At 42.2% G+C, this 25,830-nt stretch overlaps 1 protein-coding gene across 2 annotated transcripts in view; it reads right to left on the bottom strand.

Annotated features, from left to right (window-relative positions):
* Positions 1 to 25,830, bottom strand: part of SLC26A5 (solute carrier family 26 member 5) — a 55,157-nt gene that overhangs the window by 3,585 nt on the left and 25,742 nt on the right. For both annotated transcript variants that reach the window (XM_057504428.1, XM_057504427.1), the window contains 14 exons: positions 17,388 to 17,498; positions 16,131 to 16,297; positions 15,419 to 15,583; positions 13,206 to 13,358; positions 11,771 to 11,853; positions 7,298 to 7,445; positions 6,164 to 6,277; positions 5,283 to 5,360; positions 4,514 to 4,609; positions 4,182 to 4,288; positions 2,940 to 3,009; positions 2,085 to 2,177; positions 1,244 to 1,351; positions 449 to 649 (listed from right to left, as the gene is read on the bottom strand). In XM_057504428.1, coding sequence (XP_057360411.1) covers positions 449 to 649; positions 1,244 to 1,351; positions 2,085 to 2,177; positions 2,940 to 3,009; positions 4,182 to 4,288; positions 4,514 to 4,609; positions 5,283 to 5,360; positions 6,164 to 6,277; positions 7,298 to 7,445; positions 11,771 to 11,853; positions 13,206 to 13,358; positions 15,419 to 15,583; positions 16,131 to 16,297; positions 17,388 to 17,498 — 1,694 coding nt within the window. The remainder of the gene's footprint in view (positions 1 to 448; positions 650 to 1,243; positions 1,352 to 2,084; positions 2,178 to 2,939; positions 3,010 to 4,181; positions 4,289 to 4,513; positions 4,610 to 5,282; positions 5,361 to 6,163; positions 6,278 to 7,297; positions 7,446 to 11,770; positions 11,854 to 13,205; positions 13,359 to 15,418; positions 15,584 to 16,130; positions 16,298 to 17,387; positions 17,499 to 25,830) is intronic.

Here is a 25,830-nt window from a genome sequence, read left to right as displayed (position 1 = left end):
TGCATTTGTGAGCTAATCATTTAAAAATAAGATGGCATTTCTTGTAAGTTTTCTATACAGTGATAATTAGGGATATCAGAGAGTCCTTGCTAAATTTTATTTAGTTGTAATAAAGGTATTATGGCAATGATTTTTAGAAGAATCTTCTTTTATAGATAAATACTAAAGTATTTACAGATGATGTGATGTGCTTCAAAATAAGAGCGTGTGGGGAAAAAATGACATGAGATAGACCCTAAATAGAAAATTCTTTAACCTGAGTGATAGTTACACAGGGATTCATTACACTATAATCTTGACTTCTGTATATTTCTGGAATTTTCCACAATCAAAAGCTGAAACAAACAGCAACAAAAAACAATTTTAAGAGTTGAAAAGGGGCCCTAGTTCAACTCTCTGCTTTTACTGGCACAGAGATATTAAATGACTTGTTTAACATGATGCTTACCCCTGCCAGAGTTTTTACACCGACAGAATCAATAAAGTTGACTTGTGTAAAATCCAGAATGACGGTGTGGATGTTATCCCCTGGGGGCATAAATCTTTGCACTTCTTCAGGAAATGTGCTTTTAATGACTATTGGGGGATATTTCACTTCATCTTCATTTTCTTCAGGCTTGGTGCCGTCTCCTCCGTCCACTTCTGCATCCTGTGTCAGAAACCAAACCAAACCAGAATTCTATAAACTACTCACATTTTGGTCCTGAGATTTATAAGGGAAAATTATATTCTCAAGCTACTGACTATACCAGATCTCTTCCAAAAAATTTGACAAGGAACAGATGTGCATATTTGGTTTTAACTTAGTTTCTTCTTCTCCATTTTTCTGTCCAATGAAATCCACTCTCCTTAGCCACCACATCCATTCTTCCCTAACTTCTAAAATAGTTCCATTAGCTTCAGCAGGACAGACCACAAGGCACCATATGCCTGCACAGCAAAACCAGGCTCTGAGGTTCTTGCTGTCAGCTGGATGAGTGTGTGACACAGCACGAATGGTACAATGGACTGAGGTGCTATGTGATCTTTACTTTCTAAAGCAGTGTTTTCCAGGGTTCATGTTAATACTTATTTCAGAGGTGTTCTCATAACTGACCTTATCATCCATCTTTCATATGGATTGTTTCTAAGCTTTTGCATTTTAGAGACTTCATGTTGTGTTAAAACTTCAACCATGAATAAAGGCTGGGGAGCCATTACCGAGCAAGACAGAAGGGAAAAGTGGGACGAGGGGGCCACTCACCGCTCTGACAACAGCGGCGTTGGCCACACTTGCATTCCCGACCTCCTTGGCGTACTTCCTCACGGCCTTTCTTCTGGCGCTCATAATGAGTGCTGGGTTCACTCCGGTCTTTACAGAAGAGCAAGATACACAGAGTCACTTCTTGGCTGCCAGGATCCCATCCAAACGCCTCTGATCTCCAGATCTCTCCATCTGACGGTTTTCTTGGTCAGGGGGCCAGCCCAGCCTGCTCTCCCTCTCCCTCTCCCTCCTACACCCTGAGCTAAGGTACGCCCTCATTAAAAGGACATCGGAACCTTCCCTATTCTTGGTCTGGATTCAAGATAACCAGAGGCTAAGGTATTGGAGAGAACTTTAAAGGTAGTATTTTTCAAACTTAGATCCTTCCAATTCTTATATTTAAGAGACTCTGTGGGTGGACTGGGAGGTTTTCGTATATACTGGGCAGTGTGGGGTCAAGTTCTAATTATGACCCAAAGAGCATATGTAATGCTAAGGGTAAGAAACCTAAATTTTTTTCATATTTTTTCTTACAATTTTTTTGAAAAGGTAATATATATATATATGATAAAAGAGAATGAACAGTAGTGTTAGTTGCACAACAATGTGAATGTACTTAATTCCATCCACTGAATTGTACACTTGAAAGTGGTTAAAATGGTAAACTTTATGTTTATGTATTTTACCACTGAAAGAAAGTAGAGAAAAAAAAAAGTAGAGAAAGAGAGAGAATGAAACAGTATACAAGGTATACCAAGACATTTAAGTGGCCCTCACACCACTCTTGATGCACAGGTTCCCTCCTCAGAAATAATTACACTCTTAATTTCTTGTGACTTACCTTTCTTTTTAATGCACTGCTATACAAGTCACTATTTGCATAATAAATTGGAGCATTTATTTGGAATATTTTTATTCCAGGTATTTCTTTCACCTGAGAAATAAAATGTTAGTGAATTTAACACACAGAAAATTTCAGAGTAAAAACTGCAATTGCTCCCCTCCTCCAACTTAAAAATTAATATGGAAGTTGCTAAGGGCCCTTTTATAGTGTTTAAATAAAATATTGTCACCCTACCCTACCTATGCATGCTCAGGGGGTGGCAGGGGAGACTGAGAAGACAGCCTTGAAAAAATGTACATCTTCCCATTTCTATTGTAAATATTCCTTTGTTTCATTCTTGCTGTAAAACACAAAGAAGCTGAAAGATATTGAAAAAAGAGAAAAGAAAATGGATAGGAAAGGGGAGAGTGCCACTCAGACTGTGAGAAGCAGGCAAATAAAGCGAACAGAGATTTATATTCGTTGATTTATGGAATACAGGCAGGAGTCAAAATGGACACAAGTGAAACAGAGTGGATATTTTATTACAAGTCTTCGTGGAAATCAAAACACAGTTTGGAAATGAGTAGGCCAGCACATAATTCTTTGGAAGGAGGAAAAAAAATAGCAATCCTATTTATCTCCATTAAGAAAAGAAGACAAATAAATATCAGGCAGGCATTTGAGTAATTAATGTACAGTATAAACTATAAAACTGAATCCACACAGTAAATCGGAGTTCAGGCCTTTCACTTTGACCACCACACTCCCCAGCTTTTCATCCTCACTTTTTATCTGAGGGAAAAATAATATTTACTTAGCCAATGACATCCCATTCTTACAACCACTTAAAATGATAGAAATAAGTCATACCTCCTCATATGCATCTATATCGATATATACATCAGTGTCAGGAAGCTGCCCGAGGACTTTGTAGCTAGGACTGAAGACAGAGAGTGGGTGTGTTGCGGTTCATTGTGTGCAGGCCCCATATGTGATTTAAACATGAAGCTTTTCATGTTTCCGTGTCATTTATGGATTTTCTAGTGAATTCAGGAATACTGTATCCTCACATGGTACCCTTGCAGGAGGGCAACACATATCTCACCTCCCAGTGCCATCCCAAGCCCAACCATGCCACGCCCTGCCCCATATGCAATATACTCACAGCACATACAGCTCACGCTACAAGGACCACACACACACACCCCTTACATACACACATACACACATACACAAAACACACCACACACACACACACACACACACACACTACAGAGACCACACACATCACATCATATCATGCAAACAATCTGGTCAAGACAAAAGACTGGCATGTAGACATGGGGTGATAATGAATTGTGCAGAGCTCCAGTCATGCCAGGGACATGTGTAAGGCAAGTTCTCATGCCAGTCTATGCCACTCAGCACACAGAATTGTTTTCCTAGTCTAATTCTAAAGTAGGAGAGGATATTTTTGTTTTGTTTCTCATGAGTCTGACTCAAGGAGTGGAGGTGGTCAACTGAAGGAGTGGGGAGAAAACAAAGACCTCAAATTAGCACAGAAGTTCTGAGTTTGGTTTGAATAAATTTAAACATTGCTTCCCAAGAGCCCTAATTCCTAAGTCCTTTTAGAGGGTAATCTGGCTCAAAGTAGCTACTGGAATGATAACAGATACTACCTCCTAAGCACCTGCTATTACCTTATTATAGCCTCTGAATAATCCTGTTGGGCTTGTTCCTATCACAGTGTGGATGAGAAATTGAGGCCCAGCAGGGTCAGGTGAGTTGTTCAAGGTCAAAGCCAGGGTATGACTCAAGGTCTTTGATTTGACATTCCATGGTCTTGCTACTATGCCCAGGTGCTTCTTGGCATGTATGTGCAAGTACTTTGTGAGTGAGAATATATAATACAAAGGTTAGCTGCTTTTCTAAGTAGATTCCCTCAACAAACACTTAGAGAACATGCATGATATGCCTGGCACTGGACTCCAGGAACCCTGCCTCTACAATCCAGGTGCTCAGAGTCCAGTGAGGTCTGCTGACTAATACATTCGAAGACAAAATGGCAATCTTATACAGGACGCTCGTGCCTTTGCCAATCTCTGCACTCACCTCTGTGTTCTGTAAATCACAGTCAGCAGAGCAATGATCACAGCAGTAATCAAACCATAGTCCAGTCCCAGGAACAAGGAGGAAACAAAAGTGGTAAGCCAGATGGTCTAAACAGAAAGCAGAAAGCTTTATGGAGAATCATGTTAAAAATTTCCTAGGAGTTACACACATGCACACATACACATGCATGTGAGCACACGGTAGCTAAACTTGCCCAGCTGGATACTACATGTAACAACTGACTGAACTAACTTGTCTTTCTCACATCTTTATCAGCACTAATCCATGTGTGGCTGGGACATACTCACCTGACAAACACCTTTGTTACTTACCAGTTCTATTTTGCTGGTTCTCCAGAAAAAGGGGAGGTCTGAGAATTGCATAAACATTCCTTTCAGGTTGACGATCACAATGGCTGACAGCACAGCCTGAAACACAGGACATCCACGCATGCCTCTCTTTTTGTGTCCAAAGAGCCCCCTCTGCTGGCTCCTTACTGTCCTCCTGCTGCCCTCCTGACATCCTCTCCCCACTCACTTCCTATATGGCAGTGATGGTTCGTTTGGAGCTACGAACACCTGCATTTTCAGGACTTGGTTAACTAAAATGGACCTTGGAAAAAAACCATGCTTATATCCTAGTAGCAAACCTGCATGGTGGTCAAGAAGTTCAGAATTAAACTTGGTACTCAAGGAATTATTTCACCCAGGTCTTCCTATATTATGATTTTCTCTATCCTTTATCATTTCTGATCTCTACTAGATTAAATATATCATGAAACCAATGTCTCATGAGTGGAGGCCATCTCAGATTTTTAATGGAAGTACAAGGTGATAAAAGGACCTTAGCTATTAGCCAATCTGAACTCCCATTTTGCAGATAAGGCAACTGAGACCCACAGATGTTGAGATGGCTTTCCCAAGGTCCTGGTTACCAACAGATTGTAGGGCAGGATCTTGGTCCTAGCCTTGAACCTTTCTCATACCACCCTGCTAGGGGTATAGTAACCACCCCTACCCCGAGATGGCCACAAATATATAAAAACAAAGTAGCAAACTCTCCACACATGGAAAAGCCTTGCACCAAGTCCAAGTGACATACCTGGGGTAATGATTCAAAGAGGAATCCGGTGGCTAATATGACCAGGAGAATCATCAGTGAGGCCAAACAACCTGCGAGCTGAGAGAAGACACATGGAAGGGGCTTTTAGGAGACTCGAGGAAAAGGCAGGGCATAGACTGGTTTCAGTCTTTTGATAATCACTGTGGGAAGATGAAGGAACTATGGCTTCAAATATCACACAAACTATAACATAAACCTATACTTACTTCCCACTCCCTCCCTGAAGTTTTGGTTCCTCTTGTAGCTTTTAAACAGAAGCTGAAATGCTTAAATACTCTGACTGGGATGCCCTTGGTAGGGGCCGGGAAGAGATGCCTGGGGCTGACCTGAGACTCGAAGGGTCAGAGGAGATCAGATGAGACTCTACTGTCCAGTGCAGTAGACACCAGCCACGTGTGGCTAATTAAGTTCAAAAAATTAAATACAATTTAAAACTCAGGTCTTAGTTACACTAGCCACATTTCAAATGCTTACAAGCACATGGGGCTAGTGGCTGCCATATGGATGGTGCAAATACTGAACATTTCCACCTCTGAAGAAAGTTCTATTAGATGGTGCTGGCATTCTGCCTATACTAAGACTCAGGCTTTCATGACAACATCCTATGTCTGAATTTTGAGGTTTAGTGATAGCATGGAGTGTTGCATAATTTTTCAATTTAACTTGAGAATATACCTCTTTCCTATCAATTTGTTTCTGTGATTTACTTCAACCAATCATGCCCTTCTCTGACTCACTACCCAGCTCACTGGAGCAGAGATCTTTAGGCAGAGCAGCTCTGTTTGTGTTTGGAATAGAATTAAGGGATTAAAGTTTACCATCCACAATGCCAGTCCTTAGAGGTCCAGTTGTATACACACCTGTGTCTTCCCTCCAGTCCCTTCCTGAACAAGGCTTCGAGACAAAGAGCAAGAAATTGAAAAGGTCTGGAAGAGTGAGCCAATGGAATTGCACAGTCCCAGGGCAATGAGTTCCTTTTCCATGTGGAAACAAAGCACAAAAGAGAGCAGTCATTCTTCAAGAAGTAAGCATGGTGGCCTATTTAATGTATATTTTCAGCAGCATAGGCTGTCCCTTTGTTCTCTTTCAGATACAATAATTTACTTGGCAGAAGTTCAAAATAAAGATTATTACATAATTAAAGGTGGGAGAAAATCACTGAATTTTTATTGTGTCCGAGATAAATGCTGCACTTAACCCACTCTTTTCCAAACACACGCTCTACACAAATTTTTTTTTTTAAGAGAAAATAGCAGCAGAAAGGACAAAATATTTTTGTTGTTCAAGAGAAAGTTATTGGCCTATAGGGCTCCTGGCATCTTTTAAATGCCTGAGCCCTTGTGCATCAGCGAGTACAGGCTGGTGTCCTCCCAGGACCAGAGGGTGAGCCCTGCTTTCAGGGCTACTTCCAGTCTTCTTAGTTGGATCACTGTGCTGTGTATGTGGAGCATCTTGTCTCTTCTTCAAAATACAGTGTGTTAGGATGGACATTGTCATGCCAAAATGATACTTGTGATACTTGGATTAAACACCTTATCTGTAGCTATGTTATAAAGAAGGTGGCAAAGAATATATTGTGAAGTTTGAGTAATGGATCATATACTCAAAGTTTAATGGACAAAGAGAAGGCTTCCGGTAGAGTAAAAATGATTCTGGAAACACAGTGGATTTGCAGCCTCTGAGCTTTACAAACAGGGATAACATCTGTAGGAAAAGGGCAGACTGCAAGCTCCAGACTGGAGAGTTCACCTTTCCAGCTGCACCCTGCCCATGAGGTGAGGTAGGACTCTATACCTCAGTGTTCAGATGATCTAATGCATGTAAATCATGGGGGAAAAAAATCATACTTTGAATAAAAACATGCTTAAAATACATCCATCATCAAGCTAAAAGTTTTTCTACCAAGATAGAGGAATCTAGTTCATTTGCCATCCATAGCAGAACATGATGACTATACCACTAAGAAACATGTGCAGGAAATGACAGATTTTTACCTGATTGCCATCAACCTGGTAGCCATGTTTATTTGCCAAGGTCTTGGCCATTGAGATGGTCACGGAAAATCCAACGATGGCTATGGCAATGGCATCCACATACACAAGGTGGAAGAGGCTGGTGTCCGGATTGGCTGGAGGTAGTAGCCTGAAAGGGTCAAGCTGACTTAAATGAAGCATTGTGACCACTGGGGAAAAACATGCAACTAGAGGGAGCATGTTAGAGGGGCATTATCTGCAGATGAGGTGATCAATGCTTGGCTGCTTGGCTGCTCTGGTCTGGCCAAAAGGCAGGCCCACCTTTACACACAGAGGTTCTTTCCAGGCCCCAACCCTACAGTACCAGCCTTCTACCTGAATGGCTTATCAGCAGAGATCAGATGGCATTTTATTTAGAAGAGGAGTAATCCTATACCTTCGGCACCTTGTATGGCAGGTGTAAGTGGGACACAGAACAGGAAGAAGAGAGGCTCAGTGGAGGGCTCAGGTGCCACAAGACATCTGAACTGAAGCCTGAGGGCAGTGAGGTGTTGGGCAAGGGCTACCTTAGAGAACTACTGTCTGAGTAACAGCAGGTATGCACTGCTGTCCCTTGTTGTTTCATGTAAGGACTTCGCTTCTTCCCAGAATCCCTTTAGGTGAGTTGTAACACAGAAGAGGAGTGGCGGATGACTCCTCTTGGGTCTCACTTGGGAATCTGGGAAACTGGAGGGGTGAAAGTGTGGCTCTTGGAGCCCCACAATGGGGAAGCCAGTTTTGGGGGGCATTCTTAGAGTTTGGAAACTTTGTCCTAAAGGAACACAATCGGGGTTCCCTAGAATGGCCTGGGAGAAAGGGCAAGAGGTATTCGAAGGCACCTGCTCCAATTCAAGGCATTGGGCCAAATAATAACAATAACAATAACTAATTTATGTACAATATCATTATATTTACAACACCAATCATTCATCAGGTGCTGCTCCTGTGCCACCATCCATGCTTACTTATTTCCAACAGCCCTGCAAGTGAGGCACCATTACAGTCCCCATTTTACAGAGAAGAATGAGGCACCAAGATGTTAAGTCGCTTGTCCAACATCATACAGCTCACCAATTAAGTACAACAAAACCCATGGAGAACCTGGCTCCCTGCACCTATTTCTCTAACTATGCCATGTTACAGTGACAAAGGGGATGTCTCAAGTCTGGGGTAAGAGAAAGGGAAGGGGAGAAAGGGAAGGAACCTATTATATGTTAAGCTAGATTATGTGCCACATGTTTGAGAAATATCCTCTTACTTCTCCTCACAACAATCCTATTAGATAGAGGCATTATCCCAACTTACAGGTGAAAAACTGTATGCTTGAAGATATTAAGTAGTTTTCCCAAGGTGGGGCAGGGAGCCAAGCCTCAGGGGTCTGACTGTAAAGGTGTTGTCTTTCCCTTGCACTTTGCTGCTTAAACATTAACCAAGAGGGAAGTCCTACCAGCAGATTTGGGTCTGCAGAATAAGACTATGAGAAAAGGATGCATTTTGGAATGAGTTAAGGAAAGGAAACCAAGGAACAGGATATATATTGCCATGAGTGGGATCTTTAACAGTCAACTGTCACTTTGTGGACACTGTACTGTGTGTATGTGTGTGTGTGTGTGTGTAGATAAGTGTGGTAGTTTGCTCTCAAATATGGACACCAACACTTCTTCCCAGACTCATATGTGCTGCTCATTACAGCTAACGGTGGGATCTGTTTCCCTCTGGCTGAATCTGGGCTGGACTTGTGATTCGCTTTGACCAACAGAACATGGTGGTGGATGATGCAGTGCAAGCGCCTTAAGCAGCCTGGCAGCTTCTGCTTTTTTGTCTTCTTGCCTCAGCCACCAGCGTCTGGCTGCCGTGCTGGAGACACTGTGTGGAGAGGGGCTGCCGGCCAGCCCTCCAGCTGAAGTACCGGACATGAGTGAAGACCTCTGGGTCCCCCAGCATACCTCCAGACACCTGCCGCTGTGTGAGGCCCCAAGAAAGAGCAGCACGAGGCTGGCCCAACCTAGAATCATGAGCAAGTAAATGGATGTGTTTTAAACCACAGTTTTGGAGCCATTTGTTACTCGGAAGTAAGACTCACAGATAACTGAAGCAGTATGATTGTATGTAGATAGGTAGCTAGGTAGGCCTTATTTGTTTCTTGCTTGGTTTGGGGCAAAGTTCCAGAAAGATAAGGTTTCTGGATAGCTAAGTTTCAGAAAGGTAAAATTTCTTTTGTTTTGTTTTTAAAGTTTAGCTCTCACCCACAGAGGAAAAGCAACATATTTGGGTACAATGTAAGAGGGAAAGGAAGGCATTAAGTAGAATTTATGGTGGCAAGTGAATATTTAAAAGGAGAAATCCAAGTGTGAGAATTCACATCGAATCAAATTGTTTGTGATCAGTTATTGAAGAGGGTGATCTATTGGATCCAGTCCAAGACAAACATTTATCACATGACTAATCATGTTAGAGACCCAGGTGTGAGGTAATGGAAAGCACACAACTGGGTATTGGAAGACACTTCTGGGCTCAGGCCAGGACTCACCAGAGTCACTAAACCCTCATTCATGCTTCTCAAATGTCACCTTCTCTGATACCCTACCCACAACCCCAGCCCCTCTTAACCCTTACCTGACTGCCCGTGTCTTCACTTCTGACTGTCCATTGTCTGTCTGCCTCCCCCAGCAGAATGTGAGCTCTAGGAGGGCAAGGGCTTCTCGCTTGCATGTTTGCTTCTGTTTTTAATAATAGGCACTCAAAAAAATACATGCTGATGAGATGAACTTTCTTATGTGTAAAATGGGGATCATATATATGTCAATAGTGTTACTGTGAGCATCAACTGAAATGGTGGGTATAAAAGTATGTTACAAATTACAAATCCAAACAGAGGAGCAAGCATTATAACCCTGTTACACCTTTACATTGCATCATAAGTTACATGTTCATGAGAGCAGTTTACTGTTTGGAAGGGTAGTGCATACTCCTCCTTCAGCACTTGCCCTGTGGGATGAACTTCGGCTTAAAGAACAGCTCCTGCTCCCTGTGCTCAGGAGTTGCTTGGATGGGACCAGAGGCAAAGCCTGATGGCATATGCTAGGACCTGTCAATGTCCAACATCTGGGCAAAGGTATGACTCTGTTCTCGAGGCAAGAGAGAAGAGGGTAGCAAGAAAAAGAGAGCACCAGAGAGAGAGAGACACACACACAAAGAGAGATGCAGAGGCAGCTGGAGAGCATCAGAGAACAGAGACTTGGAGAGGCTGGCAGTCACTCTAGCTCCTGCAAGTATAAAGAGAATTGTAAAATTTTAAACATTAGATAAAACAGATGAAGCCAAGAAGGAATAAATGATTGCAAACTAAAAAACTTGTTGAACTATCGAGCCGCTGAGCTTTCCATTACCGTGCCTGCGGCTCTCCCGTGCGCGCAGTGCACGTGCTGTTCTCTGCGCAGGCTTCTGTCTCCCACTGCGGCCCTGACTGGCATGATCTACCAAGCCCACCAGCAAGGGAGGTGACTGAAGCCTTGAAAGGTTTGACTTGCCGGAGGTACATGGCTAGTAAGTGGTAGGCTAGTCTTTTTGCTCTTAATTCCAATGCCACCCAAGGAGAGGTCTTCAACAACTGGTTAAGTGCCAAACAACAGGAAACAAAAGAAAACAAAACGCCTCATGCCACTTGCGGGTGGGGCTGTGAAATCGTGTGATCACCATGGATAGCTGAAAGTACTGCTTTCCCCAAAGTTAAAAGCAGACTTAGTGTATGACCCAGCAATCCCACTAGCGGGTAGATATCCGAAAGAACTGAACTGGAAAGCAAGATCCCGAAGAGATTCTCACGCCCACGTTCACGATAGTTCACGTGTTCACAGTTCAGAACAGCTAGGAGGTGGGAGCCAGCCAAATGGCCCTTGGTGTACGAATGGATGAACAAAACGCAGTAAATATATGCAGTGGGATTTTATTCATCGTAAAAAAGTTAGGAAATACTGTAACATGTGCAACATGGATGAACTTTGAGGATATGAGGCCAGTCACAAGACAAATGCTGTATGATTCCTCTTCTGTATGGCACCTAGAGTGGTCAAATCCATGGGGGCAGAATAGAATGGTGGGTGCCAAGGAGGAGGGGAGGAAGGAGAGTCATGGTTTAATGGATATAGAGTCTCAGATTTGCAAGATGTAAAAGACTGGACATCTGTTTCACAACAATGTGAATGTACTTAAAACTACTGACACATAAAAATGATTAAAATAGTAAATTTTGTTATGCGTTTTTTTGCCACCATAAAAAAAATCTCCCTTACATGCTAAAAACAAAATGAAAACCCAACAAACTCTCAGCTGTTTTGTATGTAGAGAAAAAAAAGACTTTTCCTTGCAAGAATACTAAAGCAGGAGTTAGAAACAATAACAGGTCCATTGATTATTCAAGTCATGCTGTTAGTTAAAATAAAACTGTTTTCCTACCCCAGAGGAAGTGTTCCAACGACATCCACATTGTATGATTCTTTCAGGTTAAACCCGGCTGAAATGCCAGTTCCCATGACCACCTGAAACAGACACAGATCCGTATGTTCCTTTGTAAACAAAAATTCAACCACCACAAAAAGGAGCTTCAAACAATGTTAGACAAATTAGTCTCACTTTTAACTTGCACTTTTATAAAGAATTATAGCTAGCTTCCAGCAATGCTCACTTCTCCTAATGACTCTTGTCCACAGAATTAGACTGGACTCTATCTACAGCTTCGTTGTAGCCTAGAATTCCTTTCTCTTTATTTTGTTCTGTTCCATGCTGGGGTGTTGGGCTAGCTGAGTGCAAACAGAGTCCGTAAAATTTCCCGGCAGTTGGCTGTGCCTTTGTGGCAGGTGATAGGAGTCTCTGACCAAGATGGCATGAATAAGGGACGCTGGCATGGGTACTGCAAGGGTGATATGATGACAGGGTGTCATCACATGTATGTTTGCATCCACGCTCCTCCTGTGGACCCTGTGTCCAGGACAACAGCATGAAGTGTGGTCAGAGGCCTCCACTGGCATCCCACGATAGTCTTCTCCCATCTCAGTTACAGAGCCAAGGTCAGAAAGAAACTGCCTGTCACACAGTGCTGCTGTACATGAGGCTTCCCTGACACAGATTGAGCTGATGTGTAATGTACAACCCTTAGTGAGCTTCATGAAGGGAAAAGTAATGGAAGGAGAGAGCAATTTTCTCCATCCTGAAGAACTATCACTATAGAGCTTGAGTGGGTTATCCAGGAAAGAATTAGGGCTGACCAGGGAAGGAAGCCAGCCCCTCACAGGGGCAGCTGCTGCAGGGTACCACTAAGGTTAGCTTTTCAGTAAATAACTGTGGTTATTTAAGAACATAATAAAATATATTTTATTTCAATGTATCTGCATTATTTTTATAGACAGTTCCTAAATTGTTAGACATAAATGTGTTTTAAGTCATTTGGACCTAACTCCCTAATGAATGGAACCATTAGGAACTTCTTTTGGTCTAGGAGCACCAGGGGCCAGGGAAGTCTGGGAACCTTCATCTTTTGTTCTTAAAATGTAAACAGCTTAATTTTTTTCAGATTATTAAAGTTATACGTGTTCCCTGTACAACAATTAGACAATAAAATTTTTGAGGAAGAAAAATCTTCCACAATCTCATCACTCGGAATAATTCATATTAACATTTTTATTGATAGTTTTCACCTATACTTTAAAAGTCATCCATGTCTACGTTCACACTTTCTTTTTTTGTCAGTGTATTTGTAAAAGTTCGCCTTGACAAAATCTAACCTTCTCTTGGCAGAACTGAGAAAAAAAAGGTCTAACTCCTTATTCCTCCCCTGCGATTTCTAAATCCCTCACAGAAATAGCCAGGTGTAGGTGGCCAACAGCTGACTTACCGCAAAGAACTCTAAAGGAATCGGTGCTGGCAATTTCTCTTTAAATCTCTCATTAAACTCCTTGCCACCCAACAGCAAACCAAAAACCATCAGCCCGACGCCTAGGGAACACACGTTGAGGTTTTTAACATTCTGCAACACAGCAACTGTACTCTGTAACACAGTGAACACTGGATGTTTACATCAAGCAATAGGCCCTGATAGACAGAGACGCTCTAGTGCGCTAATTCACATCAGCCATCCCATTACTGGGCATTTCTAGTTAAGAGCTCTTAGGCTGAAATCTCTTCGTAGCTTCCACCAATCAGGAGGCATTTTACCAGTCATACAATCTTATAGTTGTAATTCTTAGCCAACAATCTTACAGTGCTCCTTCATTTGCTAATGTCTCAATGGAGTGCTATAAAATTCAGAAAAATCCTTAAGATGAGTGCTGAGCATTAGGAAAGGATAGGGGTTAATATCAGCAAAACAACCCAGAGATAAATACACAGATAAGCTTTTAGGAGCTTAAAGAAGGAGAAATCATTGTTAGCAGGTGAAAAAGAAGTCAAGTGGGCTTTGAAGGCAAAGCATGCCGAAGTTTGGCAAGAAGCCCAGGAGAGTTAGAGAAGAAAGCCACTTAATTTTAGCCTCAGTTACAGCTCCAGCACCCCGAACACAGTCAGGACTCACATAGATGCAGGGAAAGCAGGTGGCCAGGAAGCCCAGGTTATACACCTTTCCTCCCAATGCCTAGAGAATTCTCAGGAGCTTGTGTGTTCTATTTCCTTTGTGATAGGCATTTAGAGAAATCTCAGAGTAAGAAGCATGCTACCAGCTGGTATGGGAAATGAAGAATTTAGTTTTTTAGGGGATATTCATACAGTTTGATTTCATTCTAATTAATCAAGGATTCAATTTTAATGTTACTTCCTCAAAATGACTTTCCTAGACCCCTGATCCAAAGGTCCCCCTATGCAACTGCCACAGCAGCCTGTATCTTTTTTTTTATTAAGGTATCAATGATATACACTCTTATGAAGGTTTCACATGATCAACATTGTGGTTACTACCCATATTATCAAGTCCCCCCCGCTGACCCCATTGTAGTCACTGTCCACCAGATAGTGAGATGCTATAGAGTCATTACTTGTCTTCTCTGTGCTGTATTGCCTTCCCCATGCCACCCCTACATTATGTGTGCTAATCATAATGGCCCTTAATTCCCTTCTCTCTCCCTCCCCACCTACCCTCCCTACCCCCTTCCCTTTGGTAACTGCTAGTCTCTTGGAGTCTGTGAGTCTGTGTCTTTTTCTACAAAGCACTTCACACAACTTGTAATTAATTACATATTTATGTAATTATTGGTTTATTGCTCCAAGAGGACAAGGGTGACACCTGCCTGCCTGCATACTGCTGTGCCTAGCACAGTACCTGGCACATAAATACTTACAAAGCCTACAGGTCTTTCTGTCCCAGAATAGCTTTAGCAGCATCTCAGAAGTTTTGGTATGTACTACTTTCTGTCATTTTTTCTAATTATTTCATAATTTTCTCTTTGTCCATGGGTTATTTAGAAGTGGGCTTTCTGGTTTCCAAATCTATGGGGGTTTTAAAGCCATATTTAGTTATTGATTGTGAATTATATTGCATCATGTGAAATAATATTTAATTTTATAATTTGTGATCAGTGCACATGATCAGCTTCAACATAATCAGCTATTATTATTGTCCCCTACATGCTTGCAAATAATTTATATTTTCTCTGAGTTGGGTGCAAGAGTCTATGTATATTTTATTAGGTTAAGCTGGTTAACTGTGTTATATCTTTTATAGACTCATTTCCTTGCCTGCCTGAGTAAGCAGTTTTTGAGAGACACGTTTTCCCATAATGCCTTTAAATTATATTTATTCCCAAAAAGAACATAATTTGGTCTTAAGAAAAAGCTGTCTCTTCTGCTAATTAGGGTGAAGGTGTAGTCACCAAATAAAGACCTAACAAAAACTTCCTTGTGAGGTAGGCAGCCTCAAGTATTAATAAACAGGGAGTTAATGCTTCATTCCCCTTGTAGTATTCTTCTCAGAAAAGCCTTAGAACTAAATCTTTTCCATTTTATTAAATTCTTGGATAATACACAAGTGAGCCATGGAGGTAAAAGAGATGCAAAAGAGGAGAGGAAAAATAAAGAAGGAAAAACAAGTACCAGTGGGTCAGGGAGATGCTTACTTACATACACCACTGAAAAGATCCCACTGTACCGCTTTGTTTTAACTCCAAACAGGTATTTTAGCATAGACGTGAAGACGTGCACAGCTGCTGCGGTGGTGAACCCACGGACCAGGGGCTCTGTGAGATAGATGGCCACAAATCCAAACCTACAGACACCTAGGCAAAACTGTTTTTTTTTTTTAATGACAAAGAAACAAATAAGTCACATGATAGATCAGGAAGTTAAAACTAACAGAAAACATTAATAGGTTCTTTCTGGACCAGTGTCTAACACTGTGCTTTGCACCTAGAGCAGTTAAGTAGGTAACAAATCAATGATTGGTGATAAGCAAACGGTGAGAGGTTTGGGGAGGCCTGAAGCTCTGGAGCACTGGGCATATACATACTTTCCCTGTCCCTCGGAAGTGGGGCACATTTAGTCCCTCCTGTTCTTTCTAAGCAGATAAGAGGTGACCTCTTCCCCTTACTCATCAACCCTGCCTCAAGCTTTTCTTGCTTCTGGAATCTGTAATGTCCCCAGCTGAAGCTTGCTAGTTTGTAATAAACATCAGTTTCAGCTAGGCAGGCAGCTGGACTGTGTTCCCGAGTGCTACCAACTCTGCACGCTGGACTTTCTGGCTGATCCCGTCGACCAGGTAGACCAGCCAAGGGTGCACAACAGATATTTATGAAGTGAACAAATGAGAGCCCAAGTCCCCATCTGAGAGAATTACCTGAATGATTCCGGAGAGCAAGGTCACGGACATGGCAACTTTGACCCTCAAGGCGTCTCTTGCCTCGGTACCATTGGTTGCATTTACTCCTCCCGGAATGACTATATCATCTGGTACTAAGCGAACAGCCACACCGCCAATCATCAGGCTAATCACAGCAAACGGACCTGAAATGAAGCATTAACCAAGGGAATCATTTGCAGTGTATCCGATGTGGCTGCTGCCAGTACGCCAAGGAACACAGGTGCGGTTGAAATGAAATTGGACTGCTCGCTGTAAGCATTCTGTTCCCGGTTTATGCATAAGCTGTGTATCCTTCCCACATACTCTTCTAGGGCCTTGATGATTCCCCACCGAGAGGTTGTCTACCTCCTCTCTCCTTGAGCCTGGGGGGACTTCTAACAAGCTAGTAAGCAAAAAAGAATGCGGCAGAAGTGTTCCTGCACGACTTCTGAGGCAAGCTAACCAAAGGGGACACAGCTTCCACCGGAGAGCTGTAGTGTGTGTGCTGGCGCCCCAGTGTGGGAAAGCTTGAATCAGGACGTGGGGAGACAGGCGGGAGGGAAGGAGAGCGGCTGGAGATGGGGGGAGGAGCTTGGCCTTCTTGTAGCTGCTCTGCCTCGAGGGAGCTCCCATCTGACTGAAGGGCGTGAGAGGACCCTGAGCCAGAACCGTCCACAGGAGCCCTTCCCAGCCTGACCCACAGGAACAATGAGAGATAATGACTGTTTTGTAAGCTGCTAAATTTGAGAGATATTTGTTACCCCAGCAGTGGATATCGGAACCACAGTGCATGTGTTTGCTGGTGGCAGCCTCACGCAGCACCCACACTATTTGAAATCTGAATAAATCTGATCCTAAATACACTAAAGAAAACCCGTGTACAATTCAGAGCCTAACACTGAATGAAAATGCAATATATGCATAGTAATTAGGACCTCATGGTACCACTCATCAAATAAATTAAAAGAAAAACTAGAAGCAAGCAAACTGTATTATGAACTGAAACCCCTATTTCACAGATTTCAACAGCTACTCTTTTTATACAAGAAAATTGCTTTTCTTTAAGATTTTAAGACAAGTATTAGTGCCAGAAATCTTGCGGGGAGTGAATTTTTTAAAAGCCTCTAATGGGTATGCAGTAACGAGTTATTAGTAAGCACATGTTCTAACAACAAACACATGATTTATTTGGCACATTGCAAAGCTTGGGAATCCCAAAAGAAAGGTAATAAAATATCAATTATAAGCGTTTACCTATGGATATGTGTCTGGAGGTTCCAAAGAAGCAATACATGATAACAGGGTAAAATGAAGAGTACAGGCCAAACACTGGGGGCACAGCTGCCAACATTGCAAAAGCTAAACCTGTGGGATTAAAATCCAAACAGACAGGAGGAGACCATTAGAAAACAGAGGCTTATATGCAGCTTTCTCTTGGTTGGTTACTTACGATGAACAACTGAAAACCATGTTGACTTAGGCAGATGCATCTTAAGCTGCTCACCTTGCCATCCCAGTCCTCCCTGTAGTCCTACATCTGTGCTCAGAGTCCAGGGTGAGACAGTTCTCCTTGTCATCCCCTCTCTACCAGGGGGTGGATTTTTTTCTGCTTTATTCTTTTGCAATTTAGATAAAAGGCAGAAAGTTGTAACCTGGTGCTGATGCCCCAGTGCTGGCCATTTCTCTAACGGGGTGTCTTCACAGGTTCTTGGGAGACCTCTTTCCTTAAGGAACTCAAAGTGTACCATTCCCTGGCTGTCCCCTCACCCCAGCCTGTCCCCCAGGTGCCAGGTTCTTTCACCTCTCCCAGCTTTTCTTCTGGCAGATGCTCATCCTATAGGCAGTCTTCTCAGGCAGTTACCTTGCAAATAAGCCAAGCCTGGTGGCCTTTTGGGGCACCAGTTATCCAATGGGAAAGCCTGGCACTTTAACCCCAAGAATCTTTGGAAGCAGAGGGCACACCCACTGCAGGGCTCTCCATTCTGCTGTCAAAGGCACCTCACAACCTTACACATGTAGATTTTTTTTCTTGAAAGAATTAGGCAACAGCCCCCACAAACTCTAGGGGATACAAGTCTACTGCTCTGAGTGGTTTTCTTACAATTCTTCCTTCCTTTACTTTAGGTGGAGGGGAAATGTATAGGGCTTTCACATCTCTCTAGAAATTCTCATTCCAAATCTAACATCAATCTCCTGGTCCCGTTATACATTCTGTTGAAGTGATGCACTAAAGAGAGAGTTTGGGTGTCATTCACTCAGTTTTGCACAGATGGCCTGGCAGCCTCTTCAGAACGTGGAAGCAATAAGCACCCATTGTTTTCAGCTATGGGGGCTCAGCCAAGTATCTGGGACTAGAAAATTCACTTAATGCATTGTCATGTTTGAAGGAAAAATTTGAGTAGAAGAAGAGGTGGGACAGCATCCCTATTTCATATGTAATAATATGGTCACTTTAATGTTGTCTTTTTTTTTTTTCAACTGTGTAATATTTATTGGTTTTTAACTTTTAAAAAGATTTACTTTTATTAAGTGTAACACTGTCCAATATTCAACATTTCAGATAACACTAAAATATTCATGAATATAGAATTATTTCCTTATGAAATATTTCAAAAAAGAGCAAGATCTAAGAAAAATTTAATTTCTTAAACATTTAAATACTTAATTATTAAATATTGTCAAATAAAAAGATAGAAACTACAGTGTTACAGATAAAGGTGAATACTATGGTCCCATTATCTTTCCTACAAACCCTGAGTTTAATTTTTATAACTCCTACGCACATTTTTATGTTTTCATAATTATGTATCTATAAAAATACACAGTGCTGTTTTGTATTAAAAATTTTTTTTTTATTAATCTTTATCCCTTCTCCTTTTGGACATTTAGCTTGCTCCTGCATTTTCGTATGTTCAATAGTACTGTAGCAAACATTCTTGTATTCTCATTATGCTCATGTATGATGATTTCATTTGGCTATGTATCTGGAAGTGTAGTTGTTGGGTTGTAGGACATGACCATTTTCAGCTTTACCAGAGCATGCCAAAAGGCTTTCCACAGTGGTTGTGGCAGTTTATCCTTCTAAAGCAAGTTAAGAAGATTTCCATTACTTAATCCGTGCTGACACTTTGTCATGTCAAGACACTAGGTCCTTATTCAAGTAACATATAGTAAAATTCTTTGACAAAAGCTTAGTCGTGTGGCTATAAATGACAATCCCATCATCCATCTCCAAATTCTCTCATGCTACCCCTTTGCAGTCAAAATCCATCTCCAATCTTGATTCCTAGCAAACAATGATCTTTTCCTGTCCTACAGTTTAGCTTTAACAGAACTTCATATAAATAAAATCACACAGTATGTAATGAGTCTGCATTCTTTCTCTAAGCATGAAGCGTTTGAGAATCTCTATTTTACTGCATGTACCTATTGTTCACCCCTTTTTATTGCTGAATAATTTCACTATATGGATGAACTGCCAGTGAGGGGAGATGGAGTGCCTGGGGCTCCCATGAACACCTGGCCTGTTGGGCTGACAGAGGTCTGGGGAGGTATTTTCCAACTGCCTATTCTCCTGTGGAGACAGCTCCATCCATCCTTGTCCCTCTGGCATTCCTCCCACTGCTACAAACCTTTCAAACTTCCACCTCTGCTTTGGGTTTCAGCAGGACTGGTGGAGCATGCCTGTCTTCCACAAGCAGTTGGAATCTCAGCCATCCAGAGTGTTGGCCCTGGTGTCCAGGCCTGCCAATCGCCAGAACTCAAAGCAGTGTGGACTCGTGTTCCTAGAGCAGATCTCCAGGGTCAGGTGTGCAGAGATCCTGGGTACTTGACCCTTTCCCACTCCATTCCTCTTCCTTCCACCTGTGGTCTGGGATGAGGAAAGGAGTTGGGTCCAAGCAGATGGTGGCTCTGCCACTTCACCATTTTCTGCGTGGTCTTTTCTTCTTCACCAAGCATAGGTGGTCTGTTCTGTAGTCTTCAGGTTGGTTTCAGGTTTAGTTGTATTTGCTGTAGTTGCTTTATGTGTTTGTTGGAGGTGGTTTCTGCCTTGCCTTTCTACTCTGCCATCTCTTTTCTGTCAAGCTTATTGTGCTTTTAATTTGAATTTTTATAATGTTAAATCTTCTTGGTGAAGTCTCTGTTCAAATCTCCTAACCATTTTTAAATTGGGGAGTTCCTTATTGACAACTTTTGAGTTCTGGATTAAAGAAGTCTTTCAGCAAGTGATTTGCAAAGATTTTCTCCCAGTTGGTGGCTTTTCTTTTTCACTCCATGTCTTTTACAGAGAGAGTCTGAATTTTAATGAGGTTCAATTTGTAAATTTTTCTTTTATGGATTCTCCCTTGATGTTGTACCTAGGAACTCTGACTAGACCAAGGTCAAAAAAATTTTCTCCTATACTCTTCTAATAGCTTTATAATTTTATGCTTATGTTTATGATCCATTTTGAGTTAATTTTTGTATAAGGAATTAGGTGTAGGTCATTTTTTTTTTAGTTTTGGCATATGGCTATACAATTGTTCCAGTACCATTTGTTAGACTATCCTTTCTCCTTTGTATCTCTAAAAAATTAATCAGTTAACTATATTGATATGGATCTATTTCTGGATTCCATTCTGCTCCACTGATCTATGTGTCTGTTCTCTCAGTACCGCACTGCCTTGATGACTAAAGCTTTAAAGTCTAACCTTTAGCACTGTCTACAACTTCCAGTATGGTGTTGAATCAGTTACCTTGCTACTAATTTTGAGGGGGAAGGCATTCAGATTTTCACCATTAAGTTTGGTGTCAGCTGTAGGTTTTTATAGGTGCCCTTTACCAGGTTAGAGAAGTTATGCTCTATTTTTATTTTTCTGAGACTTTTATTATGAATGGGTACTGATTTTTTTAACAAATTGAGATGATCATGGAGCTTTTCCTCTTTAGTCTATTTATATGGTGAATTACATTGATTTTTCAAATGTTGAACCAGTCTTGCATTCATGGGATAAACACAATTGGTTGTGATTATATTTGGTTGTGATCATGTAAAAGTATTAAATTTTTTATAAATTGCTGGATTAGACTGGCTAATATTTTGTTGAGGATTTTTGCCTCTACTTTCTGGAGCAATGATTCTGGTAACACCTCCACACCACCAAGCAATTCTTGGAACCAGCTGGGTGTCCAACAATTCAACTCAATTCTGACACTATCTACCCAGAGACAGCATCAAGTTCCAAGGGCTGGGGACTCAGTCTCACAAGACTGTCCTCCACTTTGGACACCAACAAGTTCAGGCTGTCACCTGTGATTTTATCTGAATGACTTAGCTTTTGGAGTAGCTTTCACCCTCCATATGCAATCAACTGGTTGGCCAGGTTTTGTTTTTTCTTCTTGTTCTACCTGACTAGAACGCACTATTCCATCAGCTCCTGAGAGCTCAAACTGGCATTCTGGGATGGGATTTAAAATGCCTCCTAAGTAGGTAAAATCTGGATCTGGAATAAAAGAATATTTTGCTCGAAAACCCAGTCCTTCAAGTTCTTCATCAGAACTAAACTTAATCCACATGAATCTCCCTGTTGATCTAATTAATGGAGGGTTCTTCACACCACAGTAATGGTTTATAAGTGGAGAGAAGCCAAATGGCCCATCTCGAACTTCCAAGTGATCAAACCGACATTCAAATGATGGTTCTATATAATAATGATCATCAAAGGTCAACTCTATTCTTTGACGTGGAGCAGCTTCCAAAATGTAGATACACTCCCTATTTGGTGGGCATTAGTCAGGATAATTTGGTGATGCAAAATGACCTCCATTGCTGGTTCGAACCCAAATTCCATACTGGGTTGCAGGAATGTGCTTGATTCCAATATTTTGTCCATCTTGGGTCTTTTGGGCCACAGCAGTCCCTTCCACTACAAGTATTGTTATTAACAACACTTTGAGGACCGAGCAGAGCTGCTCCAGGGCCATGTTCCCAGCGGCCCAGAGCTTCGCGAAGGGACGAGGCGGCGGCCAGGCGGAGACAGAGGCTCGGTGCGGCTCTCAGGGCCTGGCGCGGCGGGAGTCCCGCTGCGTCCCCATCGCCGGCCCCCAAGCTGCCCGCCCGCGCAAGGGGCAGGACTCAGGTCCTGCGGCTCCCCATGCCCCAGCCCCGCGGCGGGCTCCCGCGAGGCCTGAGCCCCCCGACGGGCGCCGCCTCCCGCTCCGCGGCGCTCGGTCCCATCGACCGCCCCGCGGCCGAGGAGCACAGACGCGAGGGACGGCCCTGGCGTGGGCCCCGCTGAAGTGTAATGTTGTCTTTTTTTAAAAATTTTATTTCTAGAAAAGAAACACATGTCCATAGTTTCAAAGACCAAACAGTGTGAAAAGGCTCTGAGGAAAAAAGCCAGCCCTCTTCTGCCTCACTGCCGGGCTCCGCTCCCCAGAAGCACTCACTTCCCACTCTTTTAAGTTTTTGTACCATTTATACCCATTTTTTCTAAATCAGCGGTTTTCAACGGAGAGGATCTTGCCCTGAGTGGACATCTGGCAATGTCTGGAGGTAGTTTTTATTATCATGGCTGTGTGTGGGGCTGCTACTGACATCTAGTGGGTAGAAGCCACGGATGCAGCTGGCCATCCTACTGCGCACAGGCCGCCCGTCATGAGCAGCACTGTGGGGGAGGGTTGAAAAACCTTCTTCTAACCAGTATGTTTGCATTGTTATTTCTTAGTTTATCAGTCTTAGACATAAACTATTGACTTTCTATTATGCCTACTGTTTTAGCTTCCCCTTTGTTCTATCGTATTTATGTGACTTTTTTCCCTTTCTAGAAAGTTTTGGTACCTTCTGCTTATCCCAGGTACTCTGATATTTTACCATGGTGTGCCCTGGTTTAAATTACTTTTCATCTATTCTGCTGTGTACTTGGTGGTTACTGTCAGCCTGAAAATGCATGCATTTCAATTCTGAAAATACTTTAATGATAATCTTTCCCTTCTGATTACACTCTTCTTTCTGGAACTCCCTGCAGATGTATGATGAAACACCAGGATTTCTCTGGTGTTCTTACCTTTTCTCTCTTATTGTTCATTTATTGTCTTTTTCTTCTACCTCCAGGAAATATACTCTATTTTCCAACTCTTTGACTGAATATTTTATTATAGCTAGCATTGTTTTGATTTCTATGAGTATAGAAATCAAACTTCTTGTTTCCTGAATGCTCTTTCTAAAAATCTCATCTACTCTTGTTTCCTGGTTTCAACATGTTATTATATGTTGCTAAGGATATTAGAGTGCAAACATCTTTTTATTTTGCTCTCTCCATTACTTAAGTTCCCAAAGAGACACTTCCTTCCGTGTGGTTTGTTTTCTGTCATTTTTGAAGCTTCCTGGGCACTGGCCCACTTTGTTTACTGACTGGTCTTATTGTAGGGCAATTGAGTGGTCAGCCAGCACCTCTGCTGGGAAACCTCCAGCTGCACTTTGCTTTTTTCTCTGGGGGCAGGTGATCCTCTGCTTGGGGCTGTAAATTCTTGCAGGATCTTTGGAGCTGAACGGGGTGAGGAAGAGCCTTTGTTAGCTGATAGGTCAATGTGCAGACTTTTATTTAATCTTTCTGATACCTTTCAGTATTTCCACCCTGTCGCCCACTGTGTGGAGTGGGTGTGGGGCCGAGTGTGTATGTGCTCCTTTCACAGGCTTCCAACCAGTTCCCTTGCCACCAGCCCTCTGCCTGCCTCTCACATTTGACAATACTTGGAGCCTCCGATTTCCTAATGTTCTTCAAGGCAGGCGCCTAAACATTAACTTCTTCCACTCATTCGGTTGTCACTTGCCCATCGCTTGCCATCGTTTTTTTCTGCTCTATGCTAGCTCCTCTCCCACTTACCTTGTCCTTAATAGTTTATACCATTTCCTTCTACTTTACCATCATTTTAGAGGAATTTTAAATGAATTAAGAGATAGACACATGTATTCAATCTGCCATGCTCAATGAAATCTTTTTCGCTAATTTAAATTATTTATCGACCACAAGAAATTAATTTACTATCTCTTAGATCTCTATCTTTGCTATGTTTTGTTTTTCATATTGATCTATTTTCACTGACTAGTGACAGGCAGAAAAATACCTTTCCATACAAATTTGATTGTGGGATGACCTACACCTCTTAGCAGCATTCGACCTGCTAGATCATCCCCTGCTTTAAATAATTTCTTCCTCTCTGTAATACCACACACTCCTGGTTCTCCTTTTCCATTTCCAGATGCTTTTTTTCAGTCTCTTCTGCTTGTTCCTCCTTCTCTGCTTGGCCCTTAGTGTTGGACATAGCTTGATCTTAGACCCGTCCTCTTTTGACTCCATAGGTGGCCTTGTCTGTTGCCATGGCTTAAATGCTCGCTACCTGTATGTCATCTTCCCATACTGACATCTCTAGCCCACACCTCTCCTTTGAACCCATAATATATTAAATATAAATATGAACTGCCTATTTGTCTGACTCACAAGCATCTCAAATTAACATGTTCAAAGTCACCCTTCATTTCCATTCTTCCTGCAATCTTTATTACGTCCAAAATTGGCACCTCCATCCCTTAGGTGTTTCAATCAGGTCTGAGTCATTCTTGACCATCCTTCATCACTGTCCTTACATCCAACTCACCAACCCAGAAACCTTGAAGTAATTCTTAACCCAACCTGGTTCTTCATTCTCTCCCAAATCAATCCAACAGCCAGTTATACTGAGTTTACCATAAAATATAGCATGTATCTTTGCAATTCTTTCCATTTTTACAGCCATTACTCTAGTTCAAGATGGAAGAAGGTCAACAATTGTACAAAAATAAACTTGTGGAATGGAATTTACTGAAGGCCCAATACAGCAAAGTCCTGAGGACTTCTTCAAAGTATTAGTTTGTTGGGGTTCATGCAGCCCTTCACCGCAGTCATTTCCTGGAGCTTTGTCAGTCCACCTTGACACGTTTAGCTTTTGTTTCCCATTTCAGATGGTGAGCCTCTGTCTCCTCTCACGTCTGCCTCTGAATGTGTTCCTTTTCTATCTTTGGGTTGGTGTCCAAATGGTTGTGGAAAATTGTCCTAAACCTGGTTTAAGGCTTTTGTTTAATAGAGTTCATAAATCAGTTACTTGGAAAATTAAACTTACCTAACTGATTATGAGGAGAAGGATTTTTTTTTTTGACAAATTGACCATTTGGTGATCAATTTTGGGGAAACTAGAGAAGGGAACAGATATTTCTTCAGCTGACCTAGATGCTGTTGGAGCCATTCTCTTTTGCCTACAGGGTCACTGTCACTGTGATTGGTCTCCCCACATTCATTCTGGAGCCCCTCCCACCAACCAAATGTCCCCACACAGTAATCTCAGTGACTCCTCAGGAAGAAAACCCAAAAAGCACATTGACAGCTTCCATTGCACTCAGAACGAAAGTCAAAGGGGGCTAACGAGGTTCTGCAGAACCAGGCCACTGGCCACCTTGCTGCCCACGATGGCCCCCTCCCTGCTCTCCCAGCACCCTGCCTTTCTGTCAATCCTTGCAGCCAATCTTCAAATACCACTTCTTTTCCTGCTAAGTGCCTTGCCACATGCTATTCCTTTTGCCTGAAATGCATTTCCTCTCTTTCTTTACCTGCTTCAGGTCTTAGTCAAATCTCACGTTCTTAGAGGTTTTTGTGACTTATCTACTTAAATTAGGTCCCCCTAT

The sequence above is a fragment of the Manis pentadactyla genome, chromosome 7 (assembly GCF_030020395.1).
Source record: "Manis pentadactyla isolate mManPen7 chromosome 7, mManPen7.hap1, whole genome shotgun sequence".
Taxonomy (NCBI): domain Eukaryota; kingdom Metazoa; phylum Chordata; class Mammalia; order Pholidota; family Manidae; genus Manis; species Manis pentadactyla.
The sequence above is the reverse complement of the archived record's forward strand: the minus strand, read 5'-3'. Positions and strand labels throughout refer to the sequence as shown.